General features: G+C 45.3%; 2 protein-coding genes across 5 annotated transcripts in view; one reads left to right on the plus strand and one right to left on the minus strand.

Annotated features, from left to right (window-relative positions):
• The first annotated feature begins 521 nt into the window (after positions 1 to 521).
• On the plus strand, positions 522 to 18,769 carry HOPX (HOP homeobox). Its single transcript, XM_035097185.3, has 3 exons — positions 522 to 1,000; positions 14,053 to 14,230; positions 17,726 to 18,769. Exons 2-3 carry the CDS (start codon positions 14,087 to 14,089, stop codon positions 17,801 to 17,803), a joined length of 222 nt encoding a protein of 73 aa, XP_034953076.1. The 5' UTR covers positions 522 to 1,000; positions 14,053 to 14,086; the 3' UTR covers positions 17,804 to 18,769.
• Positions 18,770 to 22,527: 3,758 nt separating this feature from the next.
• Positions 22,528 to 27,096, minus strand: part of SPMAP2L (sperm microtubule associated protein 2 like) — a 28,937-nt gene continuing 24,368 nt past the window's right edge. For all 4 annotated transcript variants that reach the window (XM_060268800.2, XM_088658877.1, XM_088658876.1 and 1 more), the window contains 2 exons: positions 25,016 to 25,191; positions 22,528 to 22,718 (listed from right to left, as the gene is read on the minus strand). In XM_060268800.2, the coding sequence (XP_060124783.2) occupies positions 22,604 to 22,718; positions 25,016 to 25,191 (291 nt within the window). In that variant the 3' untranslated portion in view covers positions 22,528 to 22,603. The remainder of the gene's footprint in view (positions 22,719 to 25,015; positions 25,192 to 27,096) is intronic.

The following is a 27,096-nucleotide window of genomic DNA, read 5'->3' on the forward strand; positions in this document are numbered from 1 at the left end:
GCGGCCCTCCATGCTGGGCTCCCTCTCACCACAGTTCCCGCTTCATGACTCTTACATGGCGATCTTGAGGGAGTGGCACTTTCCTCCCACATGTAGCTACATTTCCCGAGTACCAAGCAGGTAAGTCATCCTCGCACATGTTTTCCCCTGCGCAATATGTGACGGGCATTCATGTGCTGGGCACATGCACACAGCATATTCTCTCTCTCTCTCTCTCTCTCTCTCTTTCGGTTCCGGTGTGCCCTGCTCAGATGCCAGGATGTGCCCACACCAAACTGAGCGCACGGCTTTTGTGGAGGAGCTGGAAGTTGCAACAGAGACATGCCTCCCTTCTCTGTTTGGTCTATATGTACATTCCATCCCCCAAAGGGAAACAACTTGAGGTTAATTAGGCAACTGGCAGGATGACACTCGCAGTGGCAGAAGTCCAGCAGAACTCATGAAAACGACTTCCTCGGAGGGGGCGAGGGCTCCTTGGACGGGCTGCAGCAGCATCCTTCTTTGGCACTCCATAACCGGCTGCACTCCGCAGAAACAAGCCAAGAATCCGCACCCTTCTGTTCTCGCTCCTGCTTTCATCTGCTCCTAAGGAATCCTGCTTTTTGTTTTATGGGAAGAGGGGGTGGAATTGCAACCCAGAAGAGTTTAGCAGATATATTTGGAGAGGACACACACACACACACACATATTCCTGCATAAGCAAGCTGACTGCCAAACCTGAATTGCAGCAGGGAGAGCGGCTGAACAGCTAAGCAGCTGCTGTGAGTTTCAGTCTGCCTGTGGTGCAGGTTTTTCAAGTCACACACACACACACACACACACACACACACACACACACACACCTGCCTGTCACACACTCCTCTCATTCATATATACACACACACACACACACACACACACACACATGCAGAAAGGAGCTGTTTGAGGTTACCGCCTGCACAGGTACTTAAACATTCTTGGAGGATCTCGGCTGCTTAAAGAAGATCCGGTTCTTCACCAGGTAAGTGCAAAACTGAGCAGAACGCATTGATCTCACCTGAGAGCCCAGGCTGAAGTTAATGATTCATTGATGCTCCTTCTCTGGTGGAAGGCAAAAAGGGGTCTGGAATGTGCAAGGAAGCCGGGGCAGCTTTAGGAAAGGGGATCCAGGAGGAGAGGAATGTCATTTGCTTCCAAACTACATGCTGCAGACAGGGAACATTCTTCCTGCATCTTTGCTGCTGCTGCTGCAGGTTTTTTGGATGTTGTTTTATAAAGCACTGCCGAGTGTATGCCACTCGCAAAGCAACAGCAGAAGATGAAAAAGAAAGATGCATTTACAATCTACATTTTGAAGGTATAGGGAAGGCAGAGTCAAAAGGAACAAATAACAGAGGTGGGGGAGAAGTAATGGCCAGCTCACTTTTGATGTCAAAGAGAAAAACAACTACCAGACTTTTAGAAGACATCTGAAGGCAGCCCTGTTTAGGGAGGCTTTTAATGTTTACCAGTAATAGATGACTGTATTTTATTTTTCTGTTGGAAGCCGCCCAGAGTGGCTGGGGAAACCCAGCCAGATGGGCAGGGTATAAATAATAAATTATTATTATTATTATTATTATTATTATTATTATTATTATTATTATTATTGACATTTTCATACATGAGCATGTTGCCTTGATAAAGATTACCTTAATATATCTACAGTACCTCTTGACATATCATTGGTTTTAGCATCTAATAGCATTAGACAGTTGACGTGAAACTGTGTTTTATGATGTGACAGCGACAGAACACCCAAACGATGCCAACGAATCCAAAGTACTCCGATTTGGAGAGGGAAATGTTACATTTCAAAAAGACAATTCGAATGCTGAATTCAAAACGTATCTTCCCCATTCAAAATCTGAGCAGCAACACATGTGTACCAGACTCCAAATATTTGCAAGTATTTGCTTTGGCTCCACAATCCTGCCTTATGCAAAAGTGTATTGGACATTTATGGTACCTTTTGTAGGAAACTGCTCATTTACAATGTACCAGCTCAGCCAGGGGGAGCAGGCAAAATGAGGATCTTTTTGCGTTTGGCGTGTCTTCAAAGGCAAAAGTTTCCCCTTCGTATCCGCAAAGCGGCTTCTTTCAAATCAGCCGCGAAAGTCAGACTTGTTTTCTCCAACTGTCAAGATTCTAATTTTTTTTATGGATGCAAATTTTACCAGCTAGTAACCACCAGCCATCAAAAGTCAACAAACTATGCAAAATCCTCAAGAGGCGATCATATTGTATATAGAAAAATCAGGTGTGAAATAATGCTTTTGACTGTTGAGTTTTGCTTTATTGTTTGCCAAACTCCAGGTTGTATACATGCCATACATTTAAAGCACATCTAAAGCACACGAGGACCTCCAGAGAATCCCGGGACCTGTAGTTTGTTAAGGCTGCTGAGAGTTGAAGCTCTGTGAGGGGTGGGGAACTACACTTCCCAGAATTCTTTGGGAGAAATCATGTGCTTTAAATGCATGGGGTATACGCAGCCCCTGTTCGCCTTGTTCATTCTGCTGTGGCCCCTTGTAAGCTCAGCAAATTTAGAAAACCAGAGCTTGGTAGAAAAACTATGGAATGTATGTGTTTTCCTATAAAGATAGCCTATGCCCCTTTCCATGAGGATAGCGCTTGCCAACAGTTTGTTCTGAGGAGGATGGAAGGAGTGAGAAATAAACAGAGGCTAAGAATAGCAACTTGAGCAATGGCTTCCAGCATGATCCAGGGACCATTGAAAGGCCGTGCTGAGCACTGCAGGGCTCCAGAAACATGCATTATTCAGGTGTACACTTGTCAATTTATGACAGAGCTAGGAAGAAAAGAGCATGTTAACAGAGAGGTTTCTCTTCCGGGCAGAATGAGAAGCCTGTCGTTTGTTCTTGGAAGACAACCGCCAGCCAAATACCTGCTATTCAAACAAGCTGCTTGATAAGCGATATTTGTTTGATGCTCTTGCACCTGTTCCCTAGGTTCCTTAGTAAATAAAAAAATAAAAAAATCCCAGGGACAGGTCACTGAGACAGGTGGCCAGGGTGACATTGGAGGACTCAGCTGAATGCATCAGGTGCCCAGTTTCAGAAGTGCCAATCTCTGTCATATTAACGCTCCCGGAAGCTTTTCCACCTTTCAGTTGGGGTGGGGCAAGGTTCTTGGCAAGGTTCGAAGGCCTGCTCCTGAAGATCGTTAAGATTAAATTGCAAAAAAGCACACACACAAAAACAAAACAAAAACAAAGAGTGTTTTGGAAGAGCGTTTGTTGTGGTTGCCTGGTGCTAGCTTGTCGTTGCAACTAGGGTTGCCAGACTCAAGAGAGGACAGGACTTCTGTGCCTTTAATTGCCCTTCTCTCTTTTGAGTCTGGAAACCTTAACGAGAAACCAGCAGACCCTTTGTTTAATTTCCAAGCAAAGGGTCTGCTGGTTTCTCTTTAAGGTTTCCAGACTCAAAAGAGAGCAGGGCAATTAAAGGCACAGAAGTCCTGTCCTCTATAGAGTCTGGCAACCCTAGAACCCCTTTGTTTCCCTACCCTTTCTTGTAATACTACCATGGAGGTTGGGGTGCAGTTGAAGGACTGGCACAATGGATAAGGGAAGGCTGCTTCAATATTCCCCTACAGGCCAGTTCTCCCCTGCTGCAGTTATCCTCCTTCAAACATCAACCCCAACTAGACTCCAAACATGGACGCGATGTGCCTGGGGAGAGCGCCACAGGCAATGACATTTGCAGGGGAGGATTGGCCGGTGTCCCAGTGGCTAGATTTTCCTTCCTCCCACTTGCCAACCCTCTTGCAGCCTCCACCCCTGCAATATCTTAGGAAACATGGGATAAAGACACGTTTGCCAAGGTATCGCCTGAGCAACGTCTTAAAACATTAGTTGCTCACTGCCCACAGATGATTGTCTCCAGCTCACCTATGCTCAGGTGAGCTGAGTATAACCCAATGGCTTCCTGCTGCGTGGAGGGCTAGCTCAGGCTGTGTTGGCAACTCAACTGCTAATTAAGAAGTGCCACTTGCTTAGGCATTTTACTGGCCTGACTAGAATTTTACTGTTTGGGCCAGCAGCCAGCTGTGGAAGATGCATAGCCAGGCTAAAAATCCAGATGGTGTGTGTGTAGGTGTGTGTGTGTTGGAGTTGGAGCACACACATGCACCATACCCCCCCCCAACATTTCTCTGATAAAAATAGGTATGTCCTATTCCATAATAATGATGATGATGATAATTTTACTATTTATACCCCGCCCATCTGACTGGGTTGCCCAGCCACTCTGGGCAGCTTCCAACATGCATAAAAACGTAATAAAACATCAAACATTTTTTTTTAAAAAAGCCTTCCCTATACAGGGCTGCCTTCACATGTCTTCTGAAGGTTGTATATAGTGGAACCTCGGTTTATGAACACCTCGGTTTATGAATTTTCGGTTTACGAACTCCGTGGACCCATCTGGAACAGATTAATTCACTTTCCATTACTTTCAATGGGAAAGTTCGCTTCAGTTTATGAACGCTTCAGTTTATGAACAGACTTCCGGAACCAATTACACCCATGCTTCGGGTTAAGTACGCTTCAGGTTGAGTACTCTGCGAACCCATCTGGAACAGATTAATCCACTTTCCATTACTTTTAATTGGAAAGTTTGCTTCGGTTTATGAACGCTTCAGTTTATGAACAGACTTCCGGAACCAATTGTGTTCACAAACCGAGGTACCACTGTAGTTACTTACCTCCCTGGCTCTGGGGTCTCATGACTCCATCATACTCATAGCTGCCAAGTATCCCGTTTTGCCTAGGAAACCCCCATATTTTCTTACTGTTTCCTGCTGGTCTCCCGAATGGATTTATATCCCGTAAATCCCCCGGAAAGCAGCTCCTGCCGGCGGCCATGTTTCTGGTGCCGCTCTGCCCATTTCCAAAATGGCCGCAGCACCAGAAGTTGCTTCTACGCATGTCCGGAAGTCGCATAGAAGCGACTTCCGGTGCTGTGCTTCTGCTGGTCCTGGATTTTTCAATCCGGAACTTGGCAGCTATGATCATACCTGACACGGGCGCTGCTATGCAGTTGAATGCGCATGTGTACTCTGTCCATTTCCCACACCCAACCGCATGGCCTCGGGCCCTGGCAACCCATGCTACGCCTCTACATGGAGCTGCCTTTCAAAAGGGCACAGGAACCTGTGTTTGCCCAAAATAGTGCCACCACACTGTTCACTGGGACTGGCCAATATAGATTATGCTGACACTATGCTGTCAAAACTGGCTACCAGTCAGTTTCCAGGAGTCCCAGTTCAAAATTCTCATGTTCACTTTTAAAGCTAGAAGTGGCTTGAGGCCAAGCGACCTGGAGGATACGCACATCCACACCTTTCTGGACCATAAGGTCATCTTCAGAGGCCCTTCTCCAGCTACCCCTACGAAATGGGGGGTGACAGATGACTAATGGGGATAGGGCTTTTTCTGGGGCGGTGCCTCAATTGTGGAACACCCAGGGAGGCTCTCCTAAGGCCCACATTGTAGTATTGTCAGCACCAGGTGAAGCCCTTTTGTATTGCCCCAGGCCTTTCAGAAAGTGCATTTGAGATCATTTGCACAGCTGTCTCTTCTGTTGTACGTTTTGACTCTACACTGTGCTGTTTTTCTATCTCAGATGTCATGTGCATTGTGCATCATGATTTAAACATTTTTTGTTTAAACCGCCCAGAAAACTTTGGTTATTGGGTAGTATAGAAACGCAAGAAATTAAATAAAAATAAAGAGAGAGGAGGAGTCAGCCAGACCATAACCCTCCACATCCCACCAACCCTCTGCCAAGTACCCAGGTGGCGCTGTGGGTTAAACCACTGAGCCTAGGGCTTGCTGATCAGAAGGTCGGCGGTTCGAATCCCTGTGACGGGGTCATAGCTGCCAAGTTTTCCCTTTTCTCGCGAGGAAGCCTATTCAGCATAAGGGAAAATCCCTTAAAAAAAGGGATAACTTGGCAGCTATGGACGGGGTGAGCTCCCGTTGCTTGGTCCCAGCTCCTGCCAACCTAGCAGTTCGAAAGCATGTCAAAATGCAAGTAGATAAATAGGAACCGCTACAGCGGGAAGGTAAACGGCGTTTCCGTGTGCTGCTCTGGTTCGCCAGAAGCGGCTTTGCCATGCTGGCCACATGACCTGGAAGCTGTACGCCGGCTCCCTCGGCCAATAATGCGAGATGAGCGCGCAACCCCAGAGTCGGTCACGACTGGACCTAATGGTCAGGGGTCCCTTTACCTTTATATTACTTTCATCCCCATTCAGCTATTATAAATTTATATATGTATTTATTTAAAATATGTATAGATCACACCTTTTGTAAAAATGCAACAAGGCAGTATGCAGTGCTCAAAATGACAACAAAGTCCATAAAAACATCAATATAAATTAATTATTTAAATGTTTACAGACCTTACTTTTCCTTAAAAAAAATACAGCAAGGCGATAGACCACACACAAGCCAATGTAAGACCATTAAAAACATGAATAAATGATGTTGCACTGAACTCTTGGGTTGGGACTCAGTATGTTCAAATGGACATTGAAAGTGGGGTCATGTATAACCGCCCCAATAATACCATCATGAGCATCCCCTCCAACATGTTGATACCAAAACCCAGGAATCGTGTCTTCCCGGCCCCGCTCCCGTGTGAGTCACATGATTCATGACCCCACGTGTTTTTGTGCACCGTGCATGGTGCACAAAAACACGTGGATGTCCCGTGGATGTCCCGATTTAATTGGGGCAGTTGAGGGGTATGAAATAATCTTGAGTGCACAATAAAAAGAACTGTCCGGAAGAGCCCTAACTCTCCAACCTCTTCTCACTGATTTGGTTTCACTGGAAGAAGACACTGTGGCGCTTGACACATTGCCACAGCTCTTTGCTGGCACCGCTTGGCGAATTAATATGCCGAGCCAACCTTGGCCTACTCGAGCTTTGAGCAGGGGGGCTGAGCACCATAGCACAGCTATTCTCTCCTCGGGACCCAAGAGCTGCCAAAGGGTTGCTGAGTGAGCAAGGGCAGGGAAGAGCGAGCAACAAAGCTGTGCTTCCTGGAAGAGAGGCTGGTCCGGGATTGAGTTTCTATTCAAATCGGGGACAGAACAATCCCAAAAACAACCTTTGGTGAATGAGCCCAGTGTGCTCTACTGCTCCATCCTTGGGAGTGCCAGGTCAGCCGGTTGCTGTTAGCAGGTAGCTAATGATCCTTGGGGTGAATGCAGTCGGTTGACAGGAGTTATATAAAGCTGTATTTGAGTAAAGGCTATTCAGATAGAAATGAAGGGGGCATCACCAAGCCTGCACGCGCTTTCTACAGTCCTCAACATTCCCGTTCGCATTTGTTAGGCAAAACACGGATTTCATATTTCAAAATGCGAGTTTGCTAAGCGCTCTGTCAGCACAGCAGCTTACGGCTTGAGCGGGAAACAAAATTAGGCATTAAGTAGCTATTTCCATGTAAGGTGCAGTTGTGCGCGGCTTTTTTAAAAAATAAAAAAATGCAAATAGCATCAGCTATGATGCTAATAATTATCTGGACAGCAGCAGGCAAGGGCTGGAAAATTAATCCTGCCGCAGACCGGAGGAAGACCCCTCTTTTGAAGCTGGTATTTGCTTTGAAAAGCATCAGTGGGGGATTTCTTCTTAATGCAAGTAGCAACTCAGAGGAGGGCTGCCCCTTGGGACCACAAGATGGGGAGGAAAGGGTTAAATTTCCCTACCAACTCCTACTATGCTCCTGATAATTATCAGAACCATGCAGATGATGCCATCTTCATAAAAAAACAAAACCCTGCAGTTTAAGTGTAAATACCTTAGTAGCATGAAGGATGCCTAAGATTATTCCTCTTTCAATAGGCTTCCTGCCTACAGAGTTGTTTGCTTCACTGACTTCCGAATTGATTCTTGCAGGTTCTATATATGGAACGCGTTGTGGTGGGGGTGTTACAATTTACTGACATGAGCCTTTGCTGCCAGCCAAATTGGATGTGCCAATCTGCTCGTGTGCAGGATTATGTCTTCATCCCTAGAAACGCAGGGTTGGTCCAACCCCAGTGCATTAGTTAGCATTATCCAATTTCCTCTGCTTCACATTAGACCAGAGTACAATAGTCCACACCCACAAGGGCTTGGATTTGGATATGAGGAGCAACTTCAGTCTTTCCCCATGAGCACAGATCAGCTGACTGTGCATTTTGTTTAGTTTAGCTTTGCATTCTTTAGGAAGGGGAGAATGAAACTCTGCAGGAACCATCAGTTTCAGGTAAAAAAAAGTAGGTCATCTTCCCCAACCATGCTGCACTTTAAAAATGGGATGTGGGTGGTGCTGTGGTCTAAACTACTGAGCCTCTTGGGCCTGCCAATCAGAAGGTCAGCAATTCGAATCCCCGCAACGGTGTGAGTTCCCGTTGCTCTGTCCCAGCTCCTGCCAACCTAGCAGTTCGAAAGCACGCCAGGGCAAGAAGATAAATAGGTACCGCTGCGGTGAGAATCATAGAGTTGGAAGAGACCACAAGGGCCATCCAGTCCAACCCCCTGCCAAGCAGGAAACACCATCAAAGCATTCTTGACAGATGCCTGTCAAGCCTCTGCTTAAAGATCTCAAAAGAAGGAGATTCCACCACACTTCTTGGCAGCAAATTCCACTGTCGAACAGCTCTTACTGTCAGGAAGTTCTTCCTAATGTTTAGGTGGAATCTTCTTTCTTGTAGCTTGAATCCATTGCTCTGTGTCCGCTTCTCTGGAGCAGCAGAAAACAACCTTTCACCCTCCTCTATATGACATCCTTTTATATATTTGAACATGGCTATCATATCACCCCTTAACCTTCTCTTCTCCAGGCTAAACATACCCAGCTCCCTAAGCTGTTCCTCATAAGGCATTGTTTCCAGGCCTTTGACCATTTTGGAAGGTAAACGGAGTTTCCGTGTGCTCTGGTTTCCGTCATGGCAGTAGCGTCGCAAGGGAGTGGGGGGGGCGGTGCACCCCGGGTGCCATATTTATTAATTAATACACCACCATTATCTTCCAGGAAGCTCGAGGTGGTGCACATGAGGTAGGTTAGGCTACGAGATTGCGACTGGCTCAAGGTCGCCCAGTGAGCTTCATGGCCGAGTAGAGTTTCAAACCCTTCTCTCCCAGGTTTGAGTCCAACGCTCTAACCATTAGGCCACGCTGGCTATCCAGGGGAGTGAATTAGGCAAGTCGCTTCAAAGAACAGCCTCTGCCCAGTGGATTTTTATCACTAGAGTACTTGTGTTAGTTGGCTCATTGGGTTGTCTGCACGATCAGTTACAAGAGGCTCATTTGTGAACAATCACGTTTAATAAGGTAACAATCATTGGGGACCTCCAGACTGGTGTTTAATTGCAGGTGTATTCTGCAATATATAGCACCTGCCCTTGTCCTAGTGCATTTGTGGTGCATTTGTTTTGCTTTATTAGGGTGTTTCAAGGCAGGAGGCTTAGTGTGCAAGTCTAGCTGGTTTTATCGCTATCAGTTTTCGCCATCCCTTTTACAGGTCCGATACTTTGCTGCTTTATCCCTTTTGTTCAACTGGCAGGATGGGCAATGACAGAACATGGGCAGGACTTGGGCTGTAGCATTTCCGATCTCCTTGGAAACCTTTCTCTGCACCCTCTTTTATACATATGCTTCTCCATTGTCACCACATTATTGCTGTCTGGAAGGCTTGTGGTGCAAAAAAGAAGCGAGACACACAAACACTGGTGGCATGAAAAGCTATAGGATTTTGACATAAAGTTGCACAATATGCACTGATTGGAAATGAAGCAGCATGAGCTTCCCAAAACTTTTGCAGGTGCAAATTAAAAGCAGGGTCACGGATGATTGCCCCAATAGCATTGCGAGTGCAAATCCTGGTTAATGCACAATAAGGAGGACGTCTGTACTTTTGGGATTCTGAACATGTGTACCATGTACAGTACATGCATGCTCAGGATTAACCTTCATGCATCTGATGAAGTGGACATTGGTCCACCAAAGTTTGTGCAACAGTTCATTAATCTTCAAGGTTCTTTGTTGTGTTTACTTCAAAGAAGATCCATCAACAGCATCAAAGTCATATAATGTTAAAAAAAAAAGACTTTTAAAGGATACAAAGGATATCTTGGTGTTATTTTTGTATCTCTCTGCAGAGGCTTAAATATTGCCAAGGAGCATCACGTCCGGTGGTTTAGATAGATTTGGAGACAGGAGAATAATCGATTTCCTTCTGTGGCTTTCTGCTTCTCTGTTAACCTTGATGAAGTTTCTTTGCCATTCTGCGTCTCTGTTCTGCTGCTTCTGAAATGCTGCTACCAGAGTCTGCATCAACACCCACAAAACAGAGAAATAGATTGGTGATTATTAGGACGGATTAAAAGGCTGAAAATTGGACTGTGGATTTGAGACTTTGTTGGAGGAGAGGGAGGGCCGGGCCTTGGGGAGAGGAGGGTTGCTAGAATAAATATATTGTAAATAAGAATTGGGTATGGAAAAAAGGTTTGAAATTAAGGAGGTCTATTGAGGGGAAAAATCAGGCTAGGGAAGGAAAATAGATTGTGATTAGATTGAATTAAGATAGTTTATGAAAGTGATAAAAATTATGTTTAAAAATTTGTATGTAGATTAAGATTTGGAAAAAAGAAATTGTCAAAAATGATTTGCAAAGGAAAACTGGGAAAGGGGAGGTTGGGGAAGCCCCTATAACAATGTTTATGGAAATGAATATGTATTTTTCCTTTTTGTTTTTTATTCTGCCTTTTTTTGGGGGGGGGTTCTTTATGGAAAAGTGGCTGGGCGGACACTCCCCTGGCTTCTCCCTTGTATCTCTGGGGCTCCTCGGTGGCAGGGGGGCTTTGGGATGGGGGAGGGGGGAGGACAAACCCAATCCTAAAATGAATCATCATCGGCTGTTCACCTTCATGGGACCCGCTCATGGCAGGAGGGGGCTTGTGGGGGGGGGGACGGAAGTTGGTGGAATCAAATTATGTTATGTATATTCCTTTTGTTCTTTTTCTTTCTTGTTGCCTTTTTGTTTTTTTTAAAAAAAATTAATAAAAATATTTTTTTCAAAAACACCCACAAAACAGCTTTCCTGTTTTCCCCCCAAAAAAACCTTCAGGGGTTGTGGGTGAAACTTCTAAAGGTGGGAAGGAACAGCTGAAAAGTTTGGGGAGAATGAGTGAAAGTCAGTACTAGTTTTGCTACATTTCAGCAATTCTACTGTGTTTCCAAATAATGCCAGCACAGAGCAGCTTGGTATTGAAAAATGGCACAGTGATGCCTCGCAAGACGAATTTAATTCATTCCGTGAGTCAATTCGTTTTGCGAAAAATTCGTCTTGCGAATCGCGGTTTCCCATAGGAATGCATTGAAATTTCTTTTTTTTGCCCATAGGAACACATTAATTAAATTTCAATGCATTCCTATGGGAAACTGCGATTCGCAAGATGAATTTTTCGCAAAACCATCAGATCGCAAGATGCATTCATCTTGCAAAAAATTCGTCTTGCAGGGCATTCATCTTGCGAGGTACCACTGTACTAGGGACTGAGTAAACTAGAACATGTTCTAGGCAGGCAAGAACAGCAGGTTGCCTCTAATCCTGGAGGAGCACATAGCCAGCAGGAGTCATTGATAGCCTTTTTCCTCCAAGAATTTCTGTATTTCTGTGGGCAGATTTAACCATATGTTTAAAACACATCCAACATACATTTAAAGCATGCGACTTCTCCCAAGGAATCTTGGGAACTGTGGCTTGTTAAGGATGCTGGGAATTGTACCTCTGTGAAGGGAAAACCAGAGTTCTCATGATTCTTTGGGGGAAGTTGTGTGTTTTAAATGTGTGTTGGATGTGCTTTAAATGTATGGTAGAGATCTCATCCATCCCTGAAGAAGCAGTGGCAAAACTAGGCTTTATTTCACCCAGGTCAAAGACCCAGTTTGGCACACACATGGAGCCTTAATGACGCCCCTCTGGAGGCTTCACCTGGGGCAAAAAACCCTGGCTAGACCCCCCACCCCACCCCATAGCTACAACTCTGGAGGAAGTCCTATATGAAAAGCTTGCCTCCTAGATTCTCCACTCCCAATTACCTCCAGTGATTTCCCCCCCTTCCAGTTGTTGAAGTCAAAATAAGGTCAAATGTCAGTTCTGAACAGCAGCTAGGAGGGGTGATTTGGGGGTGGCAAAGCTGTAGGTTAAACATCACCCCTCTAAACTTTTGGGGCTGCTTCTCAGCTCCAAATTTCCCCCTACTGAGGCTGTTCTTCTGTTCTTTCTTTTTTCTTTTTTAAAGACTGTGTTGAAAGTTCTTGCGAATAATATGCAGTTAAGTCCTACACATTTAAATTTCTAAAACGGGGGAAAACCACACCCACCACCAAGCAGGAGAAATTGCAGTCCATTAGAGAATCATGAGCCACAGCAACCCTAACAATATAATTCTTTCCTTATCTGCTGAATTATTTACTGAGTTACCCATTCCCAATTCAGGAGAGTCTTTTTTTTAGAAATGAGGAAATGGGTTCGGTTTCAGATGCAGCTCGGCAAGCATAAAACCAACACGCTATTTATAAACAGAACAGCCAATTCCGGGTATTCCGTCTCGCTTTAGCACCACCCCAAAAAGTGGGTGACCTTGACAGGGACAGAATGGGATGTCTGAATGCTTGTGCATGCGCTCATGAGACATCTCTCTGCACAAATGCACACAATATATGAAGGAGCAGGCCTTGCAGTGACGTCATGGTGATGTCAGGTCGTTGCCATGTGTTGCTTGGTGTTATGCATGGGTCATCTTGTGTGGGTGCCGAGTGACTTGAAGGAACTTCCAGAGATTCTGAGGGAATAGTTGTCAGTGTGGCTGCACTGCATCAACACCACAACTCTTCCTGTGCTTTGTATTTTGCTGTCAGGTGTGCAGAGGATGGTGACTTAGACTGCAGCTTGCAACAGCTGGTGTAGCAGAAACCATCAGATTGGCCTGGCCAGGTCGTCTCAGCAAGGAGTTTCATCTCTCCATTCATTCTAAACATGAAGTGGGAAATGCCAAATAAAATGGTCCAGCCTTCAGAGCTACTTGTTAAATTCTTATTTAACACTTATATCTAAATCTTGATATACTATATTACCTCTACAAATCCTCCTCTACAGCCTCCATGTACTTCCAAATCTTATATTAAACATTTCCAATATTGCAATTATTTCTTAAATATATTTTGAATTTCTTCCAATCTTCTTCCACCGACCCTTCCCTCTGGTCACGAAGTCTCCTGGTCAGCTCGGCCAGTTCCATAAATTCAACCATCTTCATCTGCCATTCATCCACTGTAGGTAGATCTTCACTCTTCCAATTCTTAGCCAATAAAGTTCTCGCTGCTGTTGTGGCATACAGAAAAAACATAGTATCTTTTTTAGGTATTTCCTCTCTAACTATCCCAAGTAAAAAAGCTTCTGGTTTCTTAACAAAGGTGTTTTTCAACACTTTTTTCATTTGTGCTTTGGATTTTACGAAGGGGGGTCGAACATGCAGATTACAAATTCAGCATTTCACATTTAAATGATCAATGGCAAGATTGGACAATTTTTGAGAAGGGTCTTAGCTCAGTGGTAGGCCGTCTGCTTGGCATGTAGAAGGTCCCAGATTCCCTGTCTGGCATCGGCAGGCAAGACTCCTGTCTGAACCCATGAAGAGTCGCTGGCAGTCAGTGTAGACCAGTGCTCTCCAACATTGGGTCCCCAGATGTTGTTGGACTACACCTCCCATCATCCTCAGACATCTTAGCCAATGATCAAGGATGATGGTACAGTAGTTGTAGTCCAACAAAGTCTGGGGGACCAAAGATTGAAGAACACTAGTGCAGACAATTGTGAACTAGGTGGACCAACAGCAGAACTCAGTAAGGCAGCATCCCCCCCCCCCCAAAAATTGTGTGTGTCCCCAAAATTGTCTCAGTTGCAGCAAAGATCGGGTCTGACTCCGCTGTCCCTATGCCTTTCTCCGCAGCTCACTGTTGCAGGCAAACTTGTGCCAAGAGAAGATGTCCACCAATACGGCGGCCAGCCCCACAGAGGAACAGATAGAGATTCTGGAGTATAACTTCAACAAAGTCAACAAGCACCCGGACCCAGCCACCCTTTGCCTCATAGCTGCTGAGGCAGGACTGTCTGAGGAAGAGACTCTGGTGAGTGACTGAGCCGCAGAACGCAAAGGCCAGCTGCGACCCCAGGATCCAGGCCTGTAGGGACCAAATCTTCTCCCTTGGTCTCAGTGCTTTCAAAGGGTCTTCCTAACCACAGCCTCCCACTGGCTGGAGATAGCTCAGTTGGTTAGTGTGGTGCTGATAACACCAAGATTGCAGGTTTGATCTCCATATTATTATTATTATTATTATTATTATTATTATTATTATTATTATTATTATTACTACCTTGCCCATTCTCGCTGGGCTGCCCCAACCACTCTGGCAGGTACGGTAGCTTCCAACACATATAAACACATAATAAAACATCAAACATTTTTTTAAAAAACCCATTAAAAATGGGACAGCTGCATATTCCTGCATTGCAGGGGGGAGTGGACTAGATCAGAGTTTTCCAAACTGTGTGTGGCGACACGTTAGTGTTCTGGCTACAGTGTGTAGGTGTTTTGTGCGAATGCTTCCAGGGCTGGAAAGGGGTTAGTTTAACCTCCGGTTTGCTATTAAAACTGAATTAATGTGTCACGAAATGATACGTGTCCAAAAAGTGTGTCACCAACATGAAAAGTTTGAAAAGCTCTGGACTAGATGATCCTCAGGGTTCCTTCCAACTCTACAATTCTATTATTCTCTCTCAAGAAAGATGTTTGTCTTTCTCAACGTTTGCAACAGCAAGGGGGTGACTTGGACATGTGAATTGGTCGGCAGAACCACGGACAAGACCTCTGTGTCCCCACCTCACATTACCTCAGGGCCAAACTTAGAAGTGGTGACTGGGGGGTGGGGGTGGGGGTGACAAGGCCAGCCATGGTTGCTGAATCACAATAAATAGAAAAGGCTTCTCCTTACTTCCCCGATTGTGCTTTTCCTCCCAGCATGATGTGTTTGTAGTGATGGATTGAAAGAAGGAAAAGCAGGTTTGGCGGGAAGATCCAGCCCCTGTCTCTAATTAAAATTAGACTTCCACCCCAACAACCCTATTAATGAACAAGATAGGCATGTGATTATTATTTTTTTAAGGTGGATCTAATCTGAAGGGACGCGGGTGGCGCTGTGGGTTAAACTACAGAGCCTAGGGCTTGCCGATCAGAACGTCAGCGGTTCGAATCCCCATGACAGGGTGAGCTCCCGTTGCTCAGTCCCTGCTCCTGCCAACGTAGCCATTCGAAAGCACAAAGTGCAAGTACAGTCATACCTCGACATCCGAACACTTCGACTTCCGAAGTCGACAACCCCGGAAGTCTTTTCGTCGTGCGCGCTTCGACATCCGAAAACCTCGACTTACGAAGACGGCCGCGGAACGGATCGTCTTCTTAAGTCGAGGTACCACTGTAGATAAATAGGTACCACTCCGGCGGGAAGGTAAACGGCGTTTCCGTGCGCTGCTCTAGTTCGCCAGAAGCAGCTTAGTCATGCTGGCCACACGACCCAGAAGATGTACACCGGCTCCCTTGGCCAGTAAATCGAGATAAGCGCTGCAACCCCAGAGTCGTCCGCGACTGGACCTAACGGTCAGGGGTCCCTTTACCTTTACCTTTAATCCGACCCTCAGTGGTTTTCATTCCATTAGGGACCTTTCACACATTCAGCTATGAATCATCGACTTTTTGAGCAATCAAGTGACACAGAACTGGCCTGACAGTGTTTCAGTACCTCTCTGGGGCACCTCCAGCCATGTTGCTAGTGGTTTATCCTGCCCACCATGTAGTGAGTTTCGTACTTCTAACGCCAACGGCACCCACCATTAACAAGAGGTTGGGGGTTACTTCATAACTGTCATGATTCCAAGCAATAAGATAGCAAATTGGCCAGGATTGTGAGTGGGAAACTTGATACCAACATGAGGTCCCCATTGTGATGAGCAGAATCTCTAGGTCTCTCGCTGGCTCAAGTTAGGCCCGAGGGGAGGCTGCCTTCCCTTGAGTCACATATTTCAGATCTATATCAGATGAAGCCCAAATTATGCTCAAGATTAAACTCAAGATTTGTTTCCCCCCCCCCAAACCATTGCAGTGTAAAATGTATGAAAATCTAAAGTATACACTATATGGGTCTGGGGAGGTCTGCCCCTAGTCTGCTATTCTGGCTCTGATCTTTTTCCTTTCCTGGGAATGTCTTGTTTCCTCCATATTCTAAATAAGTCATTGCTTCCTATTTAGCCTGATTATATTTATTGTCCAAAAACAACAGCCTGCAGCCACACGGGGCAGAAGTTCGTAACTATTGAGCAATGTTCCCTTCTACCTTTGATGGCCCTATTTGCAGCAAATAACAGAAGAGAGGAAAATAGCATAAAGAGAAAAATTAAACTCTCTCGCTAACGCATTGTAGTCCATAGCTGCCAAGTTTTCCCTTTTCTCACGAGGAAGCCTATTCAGCATAAGGGAATTTCCCTTTAAAAAAGGGATAATTTGGCAGCTATGTTGTAGTCCCAATCTAGATTATCCCACTCCCATAACAGCTTTTGCTGAGGAGAATTGCAATTTGTAAGTGTAATTTTTAAGGCACAGGTGCAATGTAGATTAGGTCTGGCTCCTAATCTACAATGCAGCAGAAGGAAGTCGGAATGAAGTGGTGGAGTCTTGAGGTTCTAGAATGGAGTGTACCACAAGCTGCAAGTGGAGGACCATATATTTAGAATGTCTCTTGTACTGGGATGAGGACCCTCTCTGAATGCAGAAAGCTAGCAAGAAGTGGATTGTGTAGCAACCTTTCTCCCTGATGTGTGAGTTTGCTCACCTGCAGGAACTTTTTTTAAAAAATGGGACATTCTAAAATATACAATATTTTACCTGCAGTATGAAGTGGAAGTGGTACAGTCCACTCAGTCCCCTCCCCCGCACCGGATCTACCATCACATTCTGCTGTGTACAGGTGAAACTCGGAAAATTAGAATATCGTCGAAAAGTGCATTTATTTCAGTAATGCAATTATTATTTATTATTTTTACAAAAGCTTTCTTTTGGAAATTCCACAGTAATAAAACAAATACAAAAATAAACATCGCTATTACATTTCATTAATTACATTCCATTTATAATTGACCCGCCTAACGACAAATAATTACAATTCCAACAAATAAAGGCTCGACATATCTTGCTTTGCATGTCATGCATCTATTGGTTTCACCTTTTAAGTTGCGTTGCTGAAATAAATGCACTTTTCGACGATATTCTAATTTTTCCGAGTTTCACCTGTAGACCAGTGTTTCCCAACGTTGGGTCTCCAGCTGTTTTTGGACTACAATTCCCACCATCCCTGACCACTGGTCCTCCTAGCTAAGGATGATGGGAATTGTAGTTCAATAGCAGTTTGGGAAACCATGAACTAGACCATACCTGGCTCAGCATTCTTCTCCCTGTGCATCCTGCATTCCCAGCAGCTCACCCTCAGTGAAATTACCATATGCCCTCAGCTGTATTTATTATGCCAGCTCAGTTTCTCTGTTTTCATCCTGCCACGTCTCTTTCGTTTCTCCAGAAATGGTTCAAGAAGCGCCTTGCGGAGTGGAGGAGGTCAGAAGGGCTCCCATCAGAGTGTGGCTCTGTCCGAGACTGACTTGAACTCTTCTTCGAGAGACAATCCTAGAAAGCTGATGGCGTTCATCGATTAATTCATGCTGCGGAACATGTTACTATCCAAACTAATTGTGTCTGTTATTTAACCTGCTGCCTTATTTAAAATGTACATAACCCGAGGGGGGTAAATAATTATATAAAACCATATATATAGATAGATAGATACATACAATTTGCAATGTATTCTTGTATAGAAATTATAAAGGAAGAGGGTGCAACTGCCGCTGGCTGCAGCTACTTTCAAAGCAGCACAGAGTAGTTTAGGATTGATGTAATAACATTCCCCTTGATTCGTGGCAAAGCTAATATGAATGAGAAGGCTTAGCAGGAAAAAAATGGTCTGTCCAGCACCTCCCACAGGATCTCAAAAAATGAGCTCACTTGCAGAGCTCAGGAAAGCAGCATCGAGAAAACCAACTGCATTGACAAAAAGCTGGGGCGTGATTTCACTCTGTTTGTGTGTAGGCAACGATGAATGCAAAGAGGAAACCAAACTGAACATTGGGCGTTGCGTCGGCAGCGAGGATTGGGCACCATGATGACACCCTCCACCACAGCACACTAGGGAAAATCCCCGCAGCAGGACATCTATCCTCACTAGCCCCAGACAGGTGCAAACTGATCACTGATATCAATGCATCTGGACCCACTCTTCCTCAGTGCAGCCAGATTCTTCCGCTCCGCTCCCCAGATCCCTGGCCTTAAATTGTCAGACATTAGTCCACTAGCCTCGGATGGCTTGGTGTAAAGTGCCTAGCAGGCAGGTACCCAGGATCAGGATTGGATCATGCCCATAGTTCATTTGATGCCAGCGTTACTAAATGAAAATCTGCGCATGCTTACGCCGTTGCTGCATTTATTTCATTTTCTTCCAAAAGGCGTTCCCTCTGAGTTAAAAGGAGTATTTCCCTCCAGATGTGTGAATAAAAATGGAAGTTAAAAACGACTGGATATTATGCATGCTTCTGGTTGATTTGGTCAGCCTGTCAGTTTATCATCTAAAAGTCCACCCCTGGAGTTCTTGTATGACCAAGAAACAGAACCCAAGAAGGGCCAGCAGCAGTGTTTCTGCTCCCTGGGGGGCGCTGGAACAATCCGGGGGGACGGGGATGGTAGTAGCCTCGGGTGCAATTGGGGAGCGTTGAATAAAAATAAAGGGGGTGGTGGAAGCATAATGAAAGAAGAAAATGTTGAAAAACCATTTGTACATGTAACGTAGAGCAAAAGTCGCCATGATTATTTTCCAAATCAACACACCAAATGTTGTAGGGGGTAGGTAGAAATATAGAGACATAAAAGAATGCAAATATGTCCCTGCATCTTTCTGTTTGTTCCCTTTAAAGGAGGTAGATTTCCAAGGGAGTGCCGAGTAATATTTTCCACCACCACCCCCCGGAAAAGGGGATGGTAGGCCAAATAAGTTTGGAAACCTCTGGTCTACACAGATAAGAAAAGCTCACCTCTTCACCTCAGTTTCACAGTTCTATAATATTACGCGTAGCCAGAACCGAGTCCATAGAACCACTACAAAGTCCACATTTAAATCTCTAGTTGGAGACGAGAGTGGGATTAAGCACTTACTGGTGTTTAAACCAATACACTGTGAATTTTGATAGAAATCTGAAGAAGAGTCTTTTGAAATGTTTGGTGATGACTTGACCCCCCTCAGGGCCAGCTGTTAAAAAAATTATTCCCATGAGTGAGGTGGATACATGCCATTGAAATTTCAGTTTCTGAGGCAGTGTAGCTCCAACATTTGCTGGGAACCATAAGTGGGAGCAGAGCTGTGGCACTCAGGTTCTTACACATTTCCCATTGGTGTCTGGTTGGCCACCATGAGAACAGGAGGCTAACAGGAGGCTAGATAATTGCCCTGACCCAGCAGGGTTCTTATTAAATCAATGTGCTTGTATGTAACTAGGGCATGGGACTGGAATTCAGGAAAGAGTCTCATTAAAATCAGGTGTTGAAATCAGAAATAGAACCTGCGTTTCAAAAGGAATATTTTTGGTTGCTTTAAAAAAAAAAAAGTTCTGGGAGCCGGTAGCACCGCATCCATTAACTACGGAAGACAAAAGTGAAGCCACAAGACAGTGAAAACAAACCATGCCAATTCATTGCATGCTGATATGTGTAACAGGAAAGATGTTGCAAAATGGAATGTTAACACCACTATTTCACAAGTGGGCATTTGTATATGCATTTTACCAAAATGAAGCAAACAGCATGGAAATTAGGAAATCCAGAATGGTGGGGGTGGGGGGGAGAGACAGTACTTTCTCCATTATCCTTGAGTTACACTCATGGGAGAAAAATATCCCACGGTGTTGTCTTGCTGGATTGATTCGAGGACGTCAAAAATGGTGAGCAACCACCATGCTTGCACTACAAATGGAGTTGTTGTTGCAGTACTCTGTTGCTGTTTGCTGAGGACCATGAACGGCCATCTTGTGCAGCACCGTGGCTGTTGTGTAGTTGTCCTTGCAGGTCTCTCCAGGTCTGCCCCCAAACACCCTGGCCACTGCAGCCACTGGGAGCATTGGTGGAAACTTCTGCCATTACCTTCCTCAAAGCATGGGAACAGCAAAAGGCAAAAGGTATGTCCACAAACTCAACTTGCTGGAAGCAAAATGTATGCTGGTGGCAACATCAAGCATAGTAAAGGACTTTGGGAAGAATCACTGTTGGTAACGTCGAACAGGAACATCGTCATCATGTCCCAAACTGTGGAGGTAGTGGTAGTGGTAGTAGTAGCAGCAGGGGTGTAGGAAGCGGTGTGTGGTCTGTCCCTGGTGTCATCCCTGAGGGGGTGATAAAATGGCACACCACAGGGTAGGGGACTTACCACGGGGCCTGGCAAGCAACGCACCTGAGTCACGCATCTCTCCTGGGAGTGACTCGTGGCTCGGGGTCCTGCTCTGCCCAAAATGGCAGTGTGGGGCTTACGTCCGCCAGGCGGACTCCGTGGGCACCTCGCCACAGTGCCCCGCTGGGCAGATCACCACGGCACCCCCGTGTGCAAATTGCCCCACCCCCTGGGCAGATCACCCCGTCCCTGCCACTCTGGGTGCCTGAGCAGCTAGCTATGCCCCTGAGTAGTACTACTAGTAGTAGTACCAGTAGTAATTTATTATTTATACCCTGCCCATCTGGCTGGGTTTTTCCAGCCACTCTGGGTGGTTCCCAACAGAATGTTATTAATAATAATAATAATAAAGCGATAAAACATCTAACATTAAAAACTTCCCCACCCACAAAACAGATCCTCTTTTGATGCACTCCTTGTCATTCTCACAAGGGAGCAATGCAAATGTACACAGCATTACACTTTTGCGCTAAACTGAGAGCAATAAAAAAACACAGTCAGTTGAAAAGGGTGGGGTGTGTTTGGGATAAGATGATGTGTGAAGATCAGCACAGTATGCAGATTGTGCTTTAAAATGCAGTGTTTGGATAGACTGAATAAATAGTGGAAGAAAATACACATTTAACAAAATTATTGTGTGCTGTTAAATAGTTCAGCTGTTAATTAGTCCAAAAAAACCAAGATCATGGCCACTGGTCCCATCACCTCCTGGCAAATAGAAGGGGAAGAAATGGAGGCAGTGAGAGATTTTACTTTCTTGGGCTCCTTGATCACTGTAGATGGTGACAGCAGTCACGAAATTAAAAGACGCCTGCTTCTTGGGAGAAAAGCAATGACAAACCTAGAGAGCATCTTAAAAAGCAGAGACATCACCTTGCCGACAAAGGTCTGTACAGTGGTACCTCTACTTACGAATTTAATGTGTTCCGAACACACATTTGTAAGTCGAAAAAAATTGTAAGTCGAATCCCATAGGAATGCATTGGGAGAAAAAATTCGTAAGTCGAAGCAACCCTATCTAAAAATTCGTAAGTAGAAGAAATCCTATCTAAACCACATCCAAGATGGCGGACGGAGCTCCATTTGTAAGTAGAAAAATTTGTAAGTAGAGTTATTTGTAAGTAGAGGTACCACTGTATAGTTAAAGCTATGGTTTTCCCAGTAGTGATGTATGGAAGTGAGAGCTGGACCATAAAGAAGGCCGATCACCGAAGAATTGATGCTTTTGAATTATGGTGCTGGAGGAGACTCTTGAGAGTCCCATGGACTGCAAGAAGATCAAACCTATCCATTCTGAAGGAAATCAGCCCTGAGTGCTCACTGGAAGGACAGATCCTGAAGCTGAGGCTCCAATACTTTGGCCACCTCATGAGAAGAGAAGACTCCCTGGAAAAGACCCTGATGTTGGGAAAGATGGAGGGCACTAGGAGAAGGGGACAACAGAGGACGAGATGGTTGGACAGTGTTCTCGAAGCTACGAACATGAGTTTGACCAAACTGCGGGAGGCAGTGGAAGACAGGAGTGCCTGGCGTGCTCTGGTCCATGGGGTCACGAAGAGTCGGACACGACTAAACGACTAAACAACAACAACAAATAGTTCAGCACCATTTCAGACCCTTCAAGTGTCCCTATTTTCCAGGGACAGTCCCGGATTTACAGAAACGGTCTCAGTTTCTGATTTGATCCCGAAATGTACCGCTTTTCCTTGGGACATGCCTATTTTCACCGGAGAAATGTTGGAAGGTTTGGAATAGGATGTTGCTATTTTCATTGGAGAAATGTTGGAGGGTATGCCAGTGTGCCCAAGATGGTGGTGGAAAGAAAGAGAGGAAGGCAATCACAGTTATTCTCCTAATTTATTTAAAATTAGGTCCTGGGGGGTAGAGAGAGGTTGGTACATTTGATGAATTAGCTCAGCGCTGGACTGCCTGCGCTAGCTCCTTGACTCTTGCTGAGCAGTAGGCCTTTTTAGCAGTCTCCTTCACAACAAAGGCATCTGGGTTAAACTGGACAAATTGGGTCGTGGCCCTGCAAGTGCAAAGTAGGAGGGGGTAGGTAGTCGTCAGTCTAAACAATGATCTGTGATACAAAATGGATCTGAAGTAATAACAGAACAATCCCACCCTGACGTTATACCTGCTGGGCGGAGATCATAGCTGCCAAGTTCCGGAAATGCATAGAAGCGACTTCCGGCGCCGCTCTGCCCATTTCCAAAATGTCTGCAGCGCCAGAAGTCGCTTCTATGCACTTCCAGACATGTGTAGAAGCGACTTCTGGCGCAGCGGCTATTTTGGAAATGGGCAGAGCGGCACCAGAAACATGGCCGCTGGCAGGAGCTGCTTTCCGGGGAATTTACGGGAGATAAATCCATTCGGGAGACCAGCGGGAAACGGTAAGAAAATACGGGGGTTTCCCAGGCAAAACGGGGTACTTGGCAGCTATGGCGGGAATAGGGTCGCTACCAAATTTGGCAGAGCCAATGGAATGGTAAGGTACACAAGTGTTGCGAATATATGTGGGTGTTGCGCCACTGTTGTGCCAGTAGCCAGCTGGTGTGTCTCCAACCTTAAGGCCTTTGTGTGTGTGTGTGTGTGTGTGTCCCCCTTACATTTGCAGGAGGATAAAGTATGGGTAGAATCAGTGATAGTGTCTGGGGTGGGATGGAGAGTAATGAAACTTAGTTCACAGGTGATGTTCTCAAGTAGGGATAATAGAATTGTAGAGTTGGAAGGGACCGCAAGGGTCATGTAATCCAACCTCCTTTAATACAGGAATCTTTTTTGCCTGACACGGGGCTTGAACCCTGTGAACCTGAGATTGAGAGTCTCACTGCTGGAGTTAGCTGGGAAGAATTCATTCACAATAAACACAATACAAAAATTAAACCAGCCTTCAAAACAATAGATTACATATAATAATTATGTATAAATGTTTACAGGTAGCAGGCAAGTCACCTGACAGATTCTGCTTCTTTGCCATAGACTGCATGGGTAGGCAAACTAAGGCCCTGGGGGCCGGATCCGGCCCAATCGCCTTCTAAATCCGGTCCACAGACGGTCAAGGAAACGGCATGTTTTTACATGAGTAGAATGTGTGCTTTTATTTAAAATGCACCTCTGGGTTATTTGTGGGGCATAGGAATTCGTTCATTTCCCCCCCTTCAAAATATAGTCCGGCCCCCCACATGGTCTGAGGGACAGTGGACCGGACCCCTACTGAAGACGTTTGCTGACCCACGCCATAGAGCCTAGACTTTGACACCAGAAATGTGTATTTTTAGGATCCATTCTATTATTGTGATTGTATTTTTTTAATATAAAAAAACTGTTTTACTATTGTATTTTGAATCATTGCGACCTACCAAGAAACCTTTTCTTCCTCCACCATCATCATCACCATCTATCTAGAGACTTATTTAATTCAGATTTTCAGAACTTCGTGAAACCATAACTTGACTTAGGCAGCAGCCTATATTTCTAACTATGCTCCCTGGAAGCCATCCAATTTATTCTGAATTTGTCTTGTTATTGTCTATTCCTGTTAAATCTTATGCAGTGTGTTAATTTAGTCCCTGAAGCAAACTCCCACGTTTCCCATATCCATCCCTCCTTAGGTAGAATTTCTGTGTATCTCCATTTCCCTAACTATACAGTACAAGCTCCTAGTTCTCTGCCATTCTGCCTTACTGAGTCTTTTATATAAGTGAAAAAACAATGGTGGATCTAATGGAATCTCATAACCTAAAATCAGTGTTTTTTCTTTTAAAAATGTTTAGGGGTACTCTCATTTTTCCTACTCATATTGAACTACCGCCCCTCAATGAGGCCAAACTTAGATTCACAAAATGTTTAGGAGTATGCGTACCCCTGCGTACCCCCCAGAAAAAAGCACTGCCTAAAATCCTCTATGAAGCCATGAAGATGGTCACAGGTCCCTTCTTTCCTGACTCCCCCCTCCCCCGCCTCAAATCCATACCCTCCAACTCCTGGTAAGAAAAATCCGGGATCAGCAGCATGTCTGGACATGCGTAGAAGCAACTTCCGGTGCCGGCGCTGCCCAATTTCCGGTGCCCAGATATGGGCAGAGCGGCACCCGAAATCGGTTCTGCGCATGTCCAGACGTGCAGAAGGAACCTCCCTGGCGGGTAGGAGATCCGGGGGATTTACGGGATTTTTCTCTATTCAGGATAACAGCGGGAAACGGGTTTGAATATAGGGGTTTCCCGCGAAAAACGGGAGACTTGGCAGCTATGCTCAAATCTGAGAATCAACCAGACTCTGAGCGCAAGCAAAACATATTCATCGAGTCATCCCAGGAAGTCCCACCTTGCGACAGGCTGAGCAAGTTCACCAAGTCTAGGCGAAGCCACAGCATGCTTTGCCGCCGCTGAGACAGGCCACTCAGGGGGACGGTCAGGGAAACTCCCCGGAGCGGGCACTTTTGGTCTCGCAAGCTCTATTAACCTCAGAGTTGCCACCGCATTCAAGGCAGCCTGGGTTACCTGTGGAACAAAGCAGGAATGTTTGCTGCTGAACAGCACACAATTGATTAAATTCAGTACAGTGGTACCTTGGTTCTCAAAAACCTTGGTACCCAAAACACTGCAAACCCAGAAGTGTTTCGGTTTGCGAACTTTCTTCGGAAGCCAAACACGCTCTGTTTTGAGTTACAGGAAGGTAGCCGTGTTGGTCTGAGTCGAAGCAAAATAAAAAAATTCCTTCAGTAGCACCTTAAAGACCAACTAAGTTTTTATTTTGGTATGAGCTTTCGTGTGCATGCACACTTCTTCAGATACGTTTTGAGTGTTACGCTTCCAATTTGAGTGTTACGCTGAGGTCTGTCTATTTTTGCTATTTATTTTGCGTTTTTGCGGCTCTTTGTGTTTTATTTTTGTGACTTTGTGGAAACCAGTTCAGCTACTGATTGACTGATTGTGTGACTGCAGTCCATTGTTTATTGCTTTCATTTTATGGATCAATGGTCTCGTTAGATAGTAAAATTCATGTTACATTGCTGTTTTAGGGGTTGTTTTTAAGTCTGGAATGGATTAATCCATTTTGCATTACTTTCTATGGGAAAGTGCACCTTGGGTTTTGGAATGCTTTGGTTTTGGAACTGACTTCTGGAATGGATTAAGCTTGAGAACCAAGGTACCACTGTGTCCCTGTTCTGTCCTCTCCCCCGCCCACCTACTCCCAGCCAAAGCAAATGGCTTCTCTTGTCCCTGTATAAAGCTCACCACCCATTCAAACCAACCTTTAATTTCCCTCACACAATCGCTTGGAGTTTTCCATTGCACCAGAACGCCTGGCATCCCACGACATCCCAAAAGCTCACCGTTGCAAGGGTTTGGACCCTCAGGATCCCTCACAGAGCTTGCTGTCAAATATCTGTGATTCTATGATCAGGGCTTATACAGCAAGCCCCAGTTGTTGTTGTTTTTTTAATTTTTTAATTTACATATTGTAAGGGGGAGGGCTTATAGGGAACAGCCCCCCCCCCTCAACAGGAGCAGCCCATCTCCCAGCAGTAATGAAAGCGAAGGGTCGGAAGGGGAAGGTCAGGAGACGGAGAGGGAGTGCCAGAGCTCTGGCAACATCCAATAGCCACTGCTCCTCATGCAGGAAGAGAGGGAGGGGGAAAGAGAGGAGGGGACTCAGATGGGCCGCAGACCTCCCCCCCCCCTGACGCCGGAATTAAGGAGGAGGAGAAAGGGAAGGAGGTTCGGAGTCCCGTGACTCTTATGTTGGTCCAGATCACGAAAGGGGGCAGTGCCTGATTCTGATTTGGACTGACGAGACATGAAACCAGCAGCTCACTTCACTGTAAATAATGTGCACTAATAAAAACTTCTGAAAGACAAGCATGTGGAGGGTCGTTACTCAAGAGTAGTCACAACAACCCTGACACATATATTTCTTTATAACAAAGCGTAGCAACAGATGTCAAATAAAATAAAAGTAGAAAGAGATATCTAGGACTAAACAAGCTCAACTTGGGACAAGGAACTCTGCAGAACAGCGTGTAACTGCCAATCAGTAGAACAGCTCCGACCGCAGGCCTCCCTTGCCAAGCAAGGAACTATCAGGGTAGTTCCTGATACCACACAATTAGAACCGCTTCCAAAGTACATTTAAAACACATGACTTCCCCCAAAGAATCCTGGAAGGGTAGCTATACACACACACACACAGAGAGAGAGAGAGAGAGAGAGAGAGAGAGAGAGAGAGAGAGAGAGAGAGAGAGAGAGAGAGAGAGAGAGAGAGCGCTACAGTTCTGAGCATTATTAACAAACTACAGTTCCCAGCATTCTTCAGGGGGATGTCATGTGCTTTAAATGGCGCATTGGGTATGTTTTGTACATATGGTGTGGCTCTCTTCCCTGCCCAATTCAGCCCGTGGGCTG

This window comes from Zootoca vivipara, chromosome 15 (assembly GCF_965207765.1).
Source record: "Zootoca vivipara chromosome 15, rZooViv2.hap1.1, whole genome shotgun sequence".
NCBI classification, from domain to species: Eukaryota; Metazoa; Chordata; class Lepidosauria; order Squamata; family Lacertidae; genus Zootoca; species Zootoca vivipara.

Bases quoted from the DNA above. Each gene is read 5' to 3' on its own strand.
- HOPX (XM_035097185.3), top strand. From the start codon at position 14,087: ATGTCCACCAATACGGCGGCCAGCCCCACAGAGGAACAGATAGAGATT. The intron at 14,231-17,725 runs GTGAGTGACTGA...TCGTTTCTCCAG, and splicing joins TGTCTGAGGAAGAGACTCTG to AAATGGTTCAAGAAGCGCCT.